This window comes from Amphibalanus amphitrite, unplaced genomic scaffold (assembly GCF_019059575.1).
Source record: "Amphibalanus amphitrite isolate SeventyFive unplaced genomic scaffold, NRLGWU_Aamphi_draft 000132F_arrow, whole genome shotgun sequence".
Taxonomy (NCBI): domain Eukaryota; kingdom Metazoa; phylum Arthropoda; class Thecostraca; order Balanomorpha; family Balanidae; genus Amphibalanus; species Amphibalanus amphitrite.
Genome location: NW_024881627.1, coordinates 270,059 through 283,230, shown reverse-complemented (window position 1 = coordinate 283,230; position 13,172 = coordinate 270,059). Strand labels below are relative to the sequence as shown.

General features: G+C 59.8%; 1 protein-coding gene across 1 annotated transcript in view; it reads right to left on the bottom strand.

Moving 5' to 3' along the window:
• Positions 1–1,171: 1,171 nt before the first annotated feature.
• The window catches only part of LOC122382045 (serine/arginine repetitive matrix protein 2-like), a 34,421-nt gene continuing 22,420 nt past the window's right edge, over positions 1,172–13,172 (bottom strand). Inside the window, exons 4-14 of the mRNA XM_043366924.1 lie at positions 12,349–12,449; positions 10,464–10,573; positions 9,228–10,250; positions 8,744–8,883; positions 8,296–8,510; positions 7,644–7,771; positions 6,686–7,262; positions 6,236–6,286; positions 5,726–6,021; positions 3,916–5,338; positions 1,172–3,867 (exon numbers count right to left, since the gene is read on the bottom strand). Coding sequence (XP_043222859.1) covers positions 1,518–3,867; positions 3,916–5,338; positions 5,726–6,021; positions 6,236–6,286; positions 6,686–7,262; positions 7,644–7,771; positions 8,296–8,510; positions 8,744–8,883; positions 9,228–10,250; positions 10,464–10,573; positions 12,349–12,449 — 6,414 coding nt within the window. The 3' untranslated portion in view covers positions 1,172–1,517. The remainder of the gene's footprint in view (positions 3,868–3,915; positions 5,339–5,725; positions 6,022–6,235; positions 6,287–6,685; positions 7,263–7,643; positions 7,772–8,295; positions 8,511–8,743; positions 8,884–9,227; positions 10,251–10,463; positions 10,574–12,348; positions 12,450–13,172) is intronic.

The window sequence follows — 13,172 nt, the reverse complement described above, 5'->3', positions numbered from 1 at the left end:
GGGAGTGAAACTGTGCCGCATTACCCGACCTTCTTACATTCTTGCCGCTAGATGACACTAGTGAAAACGCCGGGAGTTAAACTGTGCCGCATTGCTCGACCTACTTACATTCTTGCCGCTAGATGGCACTAGTGAAAACGCCGGGAGTGAAACTGTGCCGCATCACCCGATCTACTTGTATTCTTGCCGCTAGATGACACTACTGAAAACGCCTGGAATGATGCTGTACCGCAATGCCTGACTGCCCATTTTCTCTCGGGTTGACAGCGAAGAACTACCCGTTTCTCCTGTAATCCGTGTGATCTGGCAACCAAATAACTGAATTACTTTTCTCAAGTATTTGAGTTCCTAATTCAATGTACCCTGTTTGAGTTTTCGAACATCGTATGCCTTGTCCTAGCTCGTAGAACCTCATTAGAGTGAGAAGCCCTGGAACCATCGCTAATGGAGCGTAGGAAAACAGGTCCCGGCGGCCCGGCGGTAGTCGGTGACAAATAAATGCGCCAGTAATTCGTGCTGGCAATCTGCTGACTGTTCCCTAAATGTCAATTTGGTTTTGCAGTCGTGTGCCGTCACTTTCAACGAATCTCGCGCTCTCGCCCTTTCTCTTATCCTGCTACCTACCTACGACTCGGTAGCAATGCCTGTTGGTGCCAACGGTCGGCGAGTGCTCCTGAAGTAAATAACGAGTGACGCAACCCTCATCCCAAGTCACTCCCAAGACCTCAGGCTATCAGTCGCGGCGGCAGTCGGACCTCGGTGGAGACGGGCGACTCGTCTGGAGCCCCGCCAGGAACCGCACTCAGAGGTGTGAAATCTCTCCCCAGCGCCCGACCGTCCAACTGGCGGTGTCGGCTCACTCGGAGTGGGCCGGCGTCCTGACGTCCCACCCCAATGTCTGAGATCAGCCTGTCCTCGAATATCTGTCCGTGTGGATTCAGTGTCCAACATGGTAAGTGACGGATGATTACCGCAATGTGATCGGTCAGCATCTGAGCATTCGTTCGCTTGAATGCACGTACCGCCAGATGCCGGGAAAAGCGATTAACGAATGCCGTAGTCTGGTATTAAAACCGAACAAAACACTAAAACTGGAATGAGTGGATCCACGAACAGTGCGCTATCCAACAGTGAGACGCCGCCCGAAAACACTCCCCCGAATTCGACACACTAACGACAATAAGTTCTATTTATGTTTAAAACGAACGTCGAAGTCCTCAAGTACATTGTACAGACATCTAAACACTACAAGTGGTACAATGTGCAGCCGGCAAGTTGCTTTACACAGAATGAAGCGCGCGCCACAGGGCAGAATGCGCGCCCCTCCCCGATCCCCCACCGGTCGCGCGCGGACGGCCCGCGGTCGACGCACACGTAGAAAGCGCCGCGGCCCGCCGCACTCACACGAATGTCCGCCGCGCTCGCGGCGCGGTTGGCGCGAACGTGGCGCCACACAGCTCACAGAATACGGCGCGCAGATCGCGCCGTCACACAGCACGGACACAGGTCGCTCTCGATCACCAGCGCTGCCAGGGCCGGCGGCCGCCGCGGCCCCCGCGGCCGAACGGCGGCCCACCGCCGCCCTTATGGCCTCTGCCGCCGCGCATGGCCGGGCCGCCCTGCGGCAACATCGGCGGCAGCATCGGGCCCAGGTCCCGGGCGCGACCCCTGCCGAACGGCGGCCCGCCGGCCTCCCACGGCGAGGGGGCGCCGCCGCCGGGCCCGCCCCGGGGTCCACCGCGACCGGCACCACCGAGACCGTCCCTAGGCTCTGCTAAGAGTCCGCCACCCGGCCCTCCTCTGGGCCCACCACCCGGCCCTCCTCTGGGCCCGCCACCCGGCCCTCCTCTGGGCCCACCTCGACCGGCCGAGAAGCCTCCCCTGTTGCGGAACCCTGGGCCGGGGTCGGCGTACGGGTCGTCCTCGGGCTCCTCGTCAATGTACTTGCTGGCCATGCTCTCATAATCGTTCGCTTCGTCATACTCCTCTGGGTACTCCTCTTCTTCTGGGTACTCCTGTTCGGCGTAGTCGTCTCCCTGGTATTCGTTATAGTCCTCTCCCTGCCCTTGGTTATAGTCTTCTCCCTGCTGCTGGGTGTAGTCCTCCCCCTGCTGATGGGTGTAGTCCTCTCCTTGCTGTTCCGCTTGCTCGTCTCCCTGTTCCTCCGAGTAGTCGTCTACATCCATGTCGCCGCCGTAGTCGACTCCCTGATCGTTGAAGCTCTCCGGTTCCTGTTTCTTCTCGCCGAAGGCCGCTCCCCGGCCGCCGTATCCCTGCTGGAAAGAGTCGTCGTAGTAGCCCTGCTGCGGAGCGCCGAACTGGTTGTAATGGTGGAACGGGGCGCCGCGGCCGCGGCCGGCCGGCTGCCCCCAGCCGTACTGGCCCGCCTGCTGCTGCATCAGCTGCTGCTGCTGCTGCTGCTGAAGGTACGCCTGCTGCTGGTGGTACGGCACGCCGTTGGCCTCCTCAGGGGGCGGCGGCGGCGGACCCGGCGGGAGGGGCGGCTTGGCGCCGTCACTGGGCAGTGGCGGCGGCTGTTCCGGCGGTGGCGGCGGTGGCGGTGGCTCCTCGGGCGGCGGCGGAGGCTGCTCGGGCGGCGGCGGTGGCGGCTGCTCGGGCGGCGGCGGGGGCGGGTTCGCGGGCAGCGGCGGTCCGCCCCCGGCGCCGGCCTGGTGCGGCCGGCCCGGCCGCGGTCTGGTAGACTCGGAGAGCGAGGCCGCCACGGCCAGGCTGCTCACTACATTGGGCACCTCATGGAAGTGATTGGCGGGCAGCGGCGCGTCCATGGCCGGCGCCGGCCGCCCGGGCGCGCCGCCCTTCCGCAGCTGCTTGGCGATCTGCAGCGCCGCCTCGATCGCCTCCTTGGACAGCAGCTTGCTGATATCGACGTTCTGTCCGGGTTTGACGCCGGCCGCGGCTGCCGCGGCCGCTGTGGCCGCCGCCGTCACTGAGGCCGTGGTGGCGCCGGCCGCCGCCGCCGCGGTGGTGGTGGTGGTGGTGGTCGTGGTACCGGTGACCGGCACCGGACCGGCGGCGGACGACGAGGCGGCCGACTGGCGGCTCTCCGAGCTGGCCGAACGCTGGCGGACCGGCTCGGCCGCCGCTGTCCCGCCGTTCGGCGCGCCGCCGCCCGCCTGCGTCTTCTGCCCGCCCGTCTTGATCGGGTCACGCGCCAGGAGCACCTTCAGCTGCTCCACCTTGTCGTTCTTCTCCCGCTCCAGCTTCTTGAGGTATTCCATCAGCTGCTCCTGCTCGGGCCGGCTCAGCGTGTCGAAGTTGTTGAGCAGCGCGTGGATCTGCTCAGCGCTGAGCTCGTCGTCTGCCTCCGGAGCCGGCGGGTTGGTCACCGGCTCGCGGTGCTCGGTGCGGTCGCGCGCCAGCGGTGTCGGCGGCAGGGAGACGCGCGCTGGCTGGGCGGGCGGCTGCGGCTGCGGAGGCGGCGCCGGCCGCTCCCACTCACTGCGCGCCGGGGCGCGGGCCGGCGGGGTCGGACTCGGCGGACCGTCGTGGTCGTCATCCTCATAGGCCGACTGGAGCATACTCAGTCCGGCGCCTCCGCTGACCGGCGCCGCGTGACTGGGCCGCTCGTCGGCGTACGCGTTGAAGAGCGGCGTCTCGGGCGGCGGCGGGCCGCGGCCGCCGGCCTGCCGCGTGGTGGGCTTCAGGTGGGTGGCCGGAGTGGTGATGGTGGACGCCACCGGGGCCGGCATCGCGGACGCAGACGAGGCGAACGTGCTAACGAACGGCCTGGCCGGCAGGGGCGCGGCCGGCGCGGACGCCACGGCAGACGAGGCCGGCACCGCGGCGGCAGACGCCGGCGGGGCCGCTGACGACACCGGCGCGGCCGTCGAGGCGGGCGCCGCTGCCCCGGCCGCCGCCGGCGCCGGGGCCGGGGCAGCCGCCTCCGCCGCCGCCGCCGGCAGCAGGTTCTTGGCGATCATCACCTTGATGAGGATCTCGTTGAGGTCTGTCTCGGAGACGTTGGTCCGTCCGAGGCTGGTCAGCGTGACAGCGATCTGCTGCGAGATCACCATCGGGTCGTTGCTGGAGACTGAGCTGGCCACGCGGTCGGCCAGCTGCTGGTTACTCAGCGGCGGCTCGAACACATGCGCCGGCACGTTCTGTAGCAGCATGGCGATCTGGTCGATGGCCAGCCGAGAGGCGTTCACGTTGGCCGCCGGCAAGATCCCGGCTGCGATCTGGCCCTTGAGTTTCTCCTTGAGTGTGTCCAGCAGCAGGACGTGCTCGGTGACGGCCAGCAGCTGCGCCGAGCTGCCGGCCTTGACCCGCTCGGCGGCCACCGCCTGCGAGAGCAGCAGGTTGGTCGGACTGGCGAACGAGCCCAGCTGGTCCTCCAGGGCCGTCAGCACGCGCAGCACGCCGGGCAGGTCGACGGCGGCCGGCCGGGCGGGCGCGCCGCGCGCCGCCTCACCGGCCGAGCCCACCGACAGCGTGGAGAGGCCCGTGTCGGGCCGGTGCAGACCGCCGCTGCCGGGCGGCGGGGACGGGTTGCACGGCAGCGGCCGGCGGTCCGGGTCGGTGGACGCCGAGCGGCCGCGGCTCCGGCCCGACTCCCAGGGGCTGTCGGCGCGCCGCGGAGCGTTGGCGTCCACCAGGTGCCCTTCCTCGTCCTCCACCAGCTCGTACTGCTGCAGCAGCTCAGTGCGCTTGTCGTGCCGCTCGCGCACAAACAGCTCGTCCACGTAGTCCTCCCAGGCGCTCTTCCACTCGGGCGTGTACTCGTACGTGTCCGGGTTCTTGCCCTCGCGCTGCACCTCCTTGTAACGGCGCTCCCAGAACTTTTTCCACTCGTTGGCGTAGTCCGGATGGTCCTCGGGACGTCGGTCAAACACGGCCTTCTTGGTGGCCAGCCGGTCGAGCATCATCTTCTCCAGCCGCTCGAACTTTCGGCGCCGCTCCTGCAGCTCGGAGGCTGCGCCGGACCGGCCGCGTGACGACCGGTCGCGGGACAGGCGGTCGCGCGGCGGCGGCGAGCGGCCGCGGGATCGATCGCGCGGCGGCGGCGGCGGCGAGCGGCCGCGCCAGCTCCGGTACGGGGAGCGCGACCGTGACCGGGACCGCGACCGCGACCTGGACCGCGAGCGGGAGCGGGACCACGAGCGGCGCCGGCCGCGCCGGTCGTAGTGATATCTCGGCCGCGGCGGCGGCGACGGGCGGAAAGACCGGCGCGGATAGGCGGGTCCGCGATTGAAGGGGGTCGTCGGCTTGGACCGGGCGGCGGACGACTTGTCGGCGTCCTTGACCTTGTAGAGCGACTCATCCTCGTCCGAGCTCACCGCCTCCATACCCGCGCCGTCGTCCTTCGCCGACTTGGTGTCTGCCGGGGAGCAAAGAGCGACGGTCAGACAGGGGAAACAGGCACCGCGCCACTGGACAAACAGCGTCAAAACGAGCCCCACACAGTAATCGCGGCAGTGCAGGTGTCTCAGCGGCTACCCTTACAGCCGACTGTCAAATGCGTGGGCATGCGCACCCAAAGGCGAATAAATTGATTTATCGCAAAATGCAAGGACAGTGGTAATGAAGTACTAAAGAGCAAGTCTGTTTTAACAGTGTGTATTTCTTAAGTTACATTACAACTTTCATTCTGTTACAGCGCTGCACGTTATTCAAGAATTAACACTAAATATTAGCTCAGTCACCAAGTGGTTTTTGCTCCGATAACAAAGTCCGATGTTGCAAGCAGAACAAAACATTTGCTCACCAGTTTTGGACCTGTCTTTCTTCGTGTTTTCTGACTTCTTTGCAGACTTCGACTCTGTTTTCTTTGAAGCGGTCGACTCAGATTTCTTTTCGCTTCGTTCTGGCTTTGTTTCTTTCAGCTTTTCTTTAGATGTAGTGATGTTGATCTTTATCTCCTTTTTGTTCGGATCCTTTCCCTTCTTAGCTGTGGCCGGTTTGGACTCCTTTTCGGCCTCCGTGTCGTCGTCCTGTTTTTCAATTTCTTTCGCCTTCCGTTTAGCAGCCTGGTAGTATTTTGCCTCTATCGGATCGCTGGGACTGCGGGCAGAGGACAACACTGATCAGGAACACAGAGCTAAAGGAACAGAACATAACATCACCAAATTGTTGTAAGTCAAGACAGCAAACATCGCAAACGAGATGATATAAAAATGTCGACAAGATTCACAATAAGTTTAGGAAATGTTTGCTAACAACGATCGGTTTACGATCCCGGCCATCCACATTCGCTGCAGCAAACACGCCGCCTTACCCTTCCTTGACGACCGCCTTGGCCTCACTTTTCAGCATGGACTCCTTCCACCTGCGGGCCGACACGTGACCGGTCAGGGTGACGTGCCGCACGGGGCGGACAGGTGGGTGATCATGGTCCGGGGTGGCGCAGACCGACAGACGGAGTAGGGGAACCGCGGGGCCGAGGGACAGTGACGCAGCTTCCCCCACCCCAGCCTACCTAGGCTCGCCTGCTACGCTCAGCTACCAGTCAACCTAGCGAATCTCGCATCTACCAATGAAATCATCACTGAGAAACCACAACACATATCCAATTTGATCGACATATTATTTGCGAGTCGCTGGAAACGAGCATGTATTTTCACTCTGAAGTATCAAATATGACGGGTTAATTATGCAAAAAAAAATGAAGTCTACGGGGCCGCTCCCCACCGCGCCCCCGCCACCCGCAGCGCGGCCGGACCCTCACCGTTTGATCTCGGACTGGACGATGGCGCGCGTCTTCTCCGCCTCGTCCTCTGTTCGGTCGGTGTCACTAATGGGCAGCTCGATGTCCATGTCGTCCTGCTGCGCCGTCGCGCCGGCCGGCTGCGGAGCCACGGCCGGCGGCGGCGTCGGCCACATCTGCGGCGGCGGCTGCGACAGGCCCGGCGGCGGCTCGTAGCCCGGCGGCGGCTCGTAGCCAGGGGGCGGCATACCCATCGAGCTCGGCGGCATGCCGGGCGGCTGGAAGACGCCCGGCGGCGCCATACTGGCCGGAGGATAGCCGGCCGGCGGGTACATCCCCGGCGCCTGGTACGAGCTCACCGGCGGCGCCATACCCGGCGGCGGCATACCCGGAGGCATCATACCCGGCGGCATCATACCCGGCGGCGCCATACCCGGCGGCGGGTAGCCGGCCGCCGCCTGCATCTCCGGAGTCGGGTAGGCGCCCGGGGGCTGCATGCTGTTGGGTGGCATGCCGGGCGGTGGGTAGGCGGCCGGCGCCGCCCCGCTCCCCGACTGCTGCTGATTGACGAGAAAAGCCGGCAATTTGGCCACCTCCTCTGTAAACACCGACACCCCGTCAGCGGGGTGGGCGAGTCAGGTCTGCTGCAGTCGGAGCCCGATCAGGATCAACTACCATAAACAAACCAACAGGTGAAAAACAGCACCGACAGGCTAACACCGGATATATACAACATAACGGCATAGCAAACTAAGCATGACAGCAAAAAAAAAAAAAAACATTGTTCCTTTGGATTCTTTGTAAAGTGTTCCTTTGTAAAGTGTACGAATACAAGAGGTACCGAGTCGTGTCCCATTAAAACCCGCGTATTTGATTGTAAATACTTGACATGTTCTCCCTTGCCATCCAGACAGTCTGAGACGGCCCCCATCCCCCGGAGTCGTATGACGGCCACGTCCTCGTCATGTGCCGGGCTCACCAGGTTTCTGTCCGACGGGCGTCAGGTTGATGACCGTGCCCACGTTCAGTTTCGGCATCTCCTCCGGCGTCAGTGGCTTGCCGGCGAACGGGAACGGCAGGTCGAAGTACGTCATGTCCATTGGCTCTCTGGAGGCAGTGGGGGAATCACGTCAGCGGCTGGGGCCGGCGCGGCAGAGGCCAAAACGAGTGTGTGGGAAGAGTGTGGAAATGAAGGGTACACCGGCTACACCATTCAGGCCTGGCTACACTATGCGTTTTCTGCGTGCGTTTTTGCAGGTTTGCGTGTTTTGCGTAATATCGTTCTAGGAAAAAAGTTATAAACAATATAATTTTTACTTTGGTTATATACAAAAGCTAATATAACTCTTATGTAACTAAAATTTAAGGTGAAAAACATCACAAAAACGTAATATCGTTCTTTTTTCTAGAACGATATCACGCAAAACACGCAAACACGCAAAAAACGCACGAAGAAAACGCATAGTGTAGCCAGGCCTTAACACGAACGCTGAAGGCAGTGGGAGAATCACGTCAGCTCCCGGGACGCAGCGGCGGTGAAACAGGGCATGGGTAACAGTCGTACGAAGTCATCAACCCGCACAATTTCCCAGTCCTCCGCCGCCGGCAGCGGCCCCGTGCGCGGTACTCACGAGAAGTGCTGGTTTTCGTCGATAATGCTCTTCAGTTTGAGCGCCTCCATGTTGAACCTGCTCTCAGAAATCATGCCGGGGGCCAGCCGGCCGAACCGCTCCTGGATGCGCGTGCAGATGACGCTCAGCTGCTGGAACGTGGCCGCCGTCCACGGCTTGTCGCTGCTCGTCAGGCCCTCGCCCAGACGCTTGAACGCGCGCGGGAAGTAGCGCTCCTGGGGACGGACAGGGCAGGCCGGGAGGGAGTTAGGCGACACGGCGCGGCGGAGAACGCTGACAGACGGCCGACAGGTCCTGAGAGGTGAAACATGTATGCATTCTCATAACAGACAGCACAAAAACCGACAGACGTATGCCGAGACTATGTACAGGAAATCGAAGCGCGCATAGTTAAACAGTCCTTTCTCTGATCGTTATCTCTCTCCCACGGCGCGCAGTGCGTACGTACCAGGTACATGGTGCGGTGGAACGGCGCCTGCAGGTGGGCGATGGCCATCGCCTCTGAGCCCATCCGGCGCACGCACATCAGACAGACGTAAAAGTCGGCGCCGCTCTCATCGCCCTCCACCAGCATCATGAACTCGGTCCCTGCAGAAAGCGAGGGGGTGGGTGACGAACACGACACACTGACCGTGGTCGCTGCGAGGCGCTCGTCTGACACATCTGTCATACCCTTATCCGACAATATCTGCAGTCTAGCCACCTGGAAATGCTTCCATCGCATACGTTATACTTGGAAGTTATTTTACAAAACAATTCAAAACAGCATTTGCATTCCATTTTTCATGAATGACGCACGAAGGTACCGGATCGCTGTTGAATTATCCGCTTATTCTCCATCCCTTCTTTTCCAATGATTCCCTTATCCTAGACATCACTACGCAGGCCGATGGAATACCCCCGCACGTCGCACGGCAGCGTTGCTGACTCACCCACGAGCGCCAGCGTCGGGTAGCCGTCGATGAAGGTTTGCTCCTTCTCCTCAGCCATCTGCTCGCCTCCCTCTTGTTGGCCCTGCACTTGCCCTTGCATGCCCATTTGTTGTCCTTGCATGTCCGTTTGTTGTCCTGGCATGCCCATTTGTTGTCCCTGCATGCCCATTTGTTGTCCTTGCATGCCCATTTGTTGTCCTTGCATGCCCATTTGTTGTCCTGGCATCCCCATGTGTTGTCCTTGCATGCCCATTTGTTGTCCTGGCATCCCCGTCTGTTGTCCTGGCATGCCCATCTGTTGGCCTTGCGCTTGGTTGGGCCCTCCCGGTCTGACACCTCCTGGCATCCCGAACCTTGGTCCTCCAGGCCTAGGACCTCCGGGTCTCGGGCCTCCCGCCATGGGGCCTCCGGGCCTCGGGCCTCCCGCCATCGGTCCTCCAGGCCTTGGTCCTCCGGGCGCCATGAAGGGTCTCGGGCCGCCGGGTCCGGGTGCCCAGGGCGCCGCCATCTGTCCGGGTCCGGGTCCGGACGCGCCCGGCACCGGCGGCTCCTCGCCCGGCGGCGCGTCGGCGCCCTCCTGCTGCTCCTCGCCCTCGGCGCCGGCCTCCTGCTCCTCTTCGGCGTACTCCTCGCCCTCGCCCTCCTCGCCGGTCCACTCCTCAGAGCCGTCTCCCCAGTCTTCGCCGTTATTTTCCATGTTAAGCCCCGGCCTCATCATATGGGGCCGGGGCCCGCGAAAAAACGGCCCGCCTGGACGGGGCCCGCGGAATCCGGGCGGAAAGGGCATGCCGGGCCGGGGTCCGCGCCAGGCGCCCGGCGGCGGCGTCGGGCCGCGCCAGCCGAACGGCGGCCGCGGGCCGCGCATCACCAGCGGCGCCAGCACGCGCGGGTTAGCCACAGTCGGCAGCCGCGGCCGGAACCCGGGGCCCATCATCTGCAGCTGCTCATTGAGCGACCTCTTGAGCAGGTACAGGAACCGGTTCACCGGCTCCTTGAACCCAGCCTGGGGCATGAAATTCGGCTCTGAAACGAACACAGACAACGGTTATCAGAACAGCTCGAAGCGAACCAACACGAACACGTTTCCACAGATTACTTTTCACCCTTGTCAGTCAGCCAGCCAACAGCTCAAAATTACTGACTTATGAGCCGCTACGAAAATGAACGTACACGGCCAAACATCAGAGATCCCCCGCTGCCATGGCCAGCAGGAGGAGGCGGCCGGCGCGCACTCACTGTGATTGGGGTTGTCCAGCGCGAACTGCCATTTCTTCTGGTGTTCGGGCGAGTCGACGTGCGACTTGTACGCATCGAAGCCCTGCAGCGAGACGCCGCACACATTGCACCTGCGCGGGGCGGGGGAGGGGGATGGGTCAGACGCGGCGGCTCCACGGGGAGGACAGGGGGCTAGACGCGGCGTCTCTACAGAGCGCACATGTAGCGCCACCACCCTACCGAGCGCAGTCAATGGCCATGGCTTCGGTCAACATATGGATTACTGAACACTATTCTCAAACAGATGGAAGTCCGATGTGGTGACAAAAACGATAAGCACATTATTCAAGGTAAATATTTCAAACAGTAAGTCTATATCGAGACTTCTTAACCCGCGCCCTGCTGGGGGTCCTGGATTTCCACGCCCTGCTGGGGGGGGGGGGTGTTTGAACACCCCCCCTTGTAACTCGGCTCCTGGGCCACGTAGCGATACGCGGAAGGCGGCGTTCGAAAGAGCGTAAAAAATAATGACGAAATCACTTCGATCAATTTTTTGGTCAGGTCAAAGGTCAGGTCACCAGAGGTCATTGAAGGCAAAATTTCGCCGATTTCCAGGTCGAATGTCGAAAATTTCCAAGAAGCCAACGCATAACTCGGGAACCAATAGAGCTACAGCGCCGCGGAAAAGCGCATTCGATAGCCCTATTAACGCCCTTTCTGAGTAATTCTCTCAGATTTGACCTAACGTCAACGGTTTTGCCTGCAGGGGGCAAAAACTGCAAAAATAGCCGATTTTTTCGAAAACAGTTTTTCTACAATAACTTTTGATCCAAGCCTTGTACGAGCTTACTTTTACCGGCTACGTGTTTCTCCCGTCAAGACGCATCGAATGAACTATAACTTGACCTTGAAAGGTCAACTTGAAAATTTGACCTCAGGTCAAGGTCATGACCTGACCGGAAAGGGTCATGTCGCATATCAGTCGATCCGTATCGTCGAGCTGAACACATCTAAGGCGTTTTCATCGCTCTAGCATGCCTCTATCAAAAGTTATTTGCGAAAAACTGTTAGATACCATTCGTGACCTAAGATGACCTCAGGGCATAAACTAGGGTCACGGACACCATTTTCAAGTTCAGTGTGTCCAAACCACTTGTAATTCGGTGTTTGGGAGTGTTTATAATGGCTTTCATCCAAAAGAGGCGCATTTCAATTTTCTCCCATTGACTTATAATGGGGAGGTCGCAAAATTGACCTGACCTTAGGTCATCGATATCAAAATTCTGAGATATACATTTTGTACATGCTATTGCTCTTAGCAATCGCTGAAAGTTTCAAAGCGATCGGTCACTCGGTGTAGCTATGACAGACATTGAAAGTTTTTATGAGGTGAGGTCACTTGAAGTGACCTGGTGACCTGACCTTGAATGACCTTGGTCTGAAATTTTTACAACATGTGTAGAATTGATGTATGATAAGGTGTACCAAAAACGGCGGCGCTCCGCGCCGCCGTTTTTGAGATATTCGCGAAAAACCACAAGGGGGGGTGTTCAAACACCCCCCCCCCCCCCCCAGCAGGGCGCGGGTTAAGACAAATATCGACAGTCAAAAAAAGTTGTCGAATAAGATCGCCATGTTGCCAACCATTGCTACTGTAGTGTCTGCTATGTTGAGACTGAACACTGGACAGGCATATTTCTATAACGAATGATGAAAGAAGGAGCATCGGACAAACGTAAAACTTTTCTAGCTGATTCATCGACACCGAGGGAAAGACACAGCGGGCCAATAGCAATCATTTTTAAGAGAATTTCCGGGGTTGTAAGCCATGGCCAGTGGAGGGATTTAGGCGGGCAGAGAGCTCCGGCGGCTGACCGGGAAGCTACCGCGCGCACGCGCCACCTACTTGATGCGCAGCGGGTCGATGGAGATGAGGAAGAAGGCGCTGGTGAGCACGCCGTCCAGCGTGATGGTGAGGTCCAGACGCTCATCGTTGAACGCCTTCCCCTGTGCGCAGGCACCGGTCACGAGCGTCAGCGTAATGCACACAAACCCGAGATACAGGCCATAGTGCGCGGCGGTTATCACCAAACAAACGCACATCTCAGCGGGGGACTCAAAGGCGCACACCCATTGATCTGTAGCTGAACAATAAATAAGGAGTACATTTTATGGGGGCATCTATTAATGGGAACGGATCCTCTGGGCCACATTCGCCTCTAGAACTTTGCGATCGTGTCATTCCCATATCTTGCTTCAAAAAGTTTAAAATTGTGTAGATTGCATGAGTGTACCAGTGCCACCAATTCATAAATCTAGGGTTTTTTATTTCTGCCACCTGCGGTCAGGTCAGCTTCATGACCACTGTCAGTTGGTGTAAAAGTGTAAAAGTCTCTTGTTTTGAACACACATGCCAAATCAGACATGTTTTGAGAAACACGACACACTTATATGCAATGAGCGGGACGGGCTGATGGTCAGTTGACACCCCATAGTGTTGAGATAGACTGATATGCAGTCAAGTCATTGTTTTCAAATGACCTTTAACGCGCGCCCGGGCGGGCCTCTCAGCCAATTTCGCGATGGGGGAAGGGAAGGGGCTTTTAACCACACCAAGTTATCTCAGAAAGTAAGCAAGCTAAAAAGACGCGGTAAAAAGCAATAAGTAATTCGCTATAAGATCTTTCATAGTCATACAGGCCATTTGTTGATCAGGTCATCGCTGAGGTC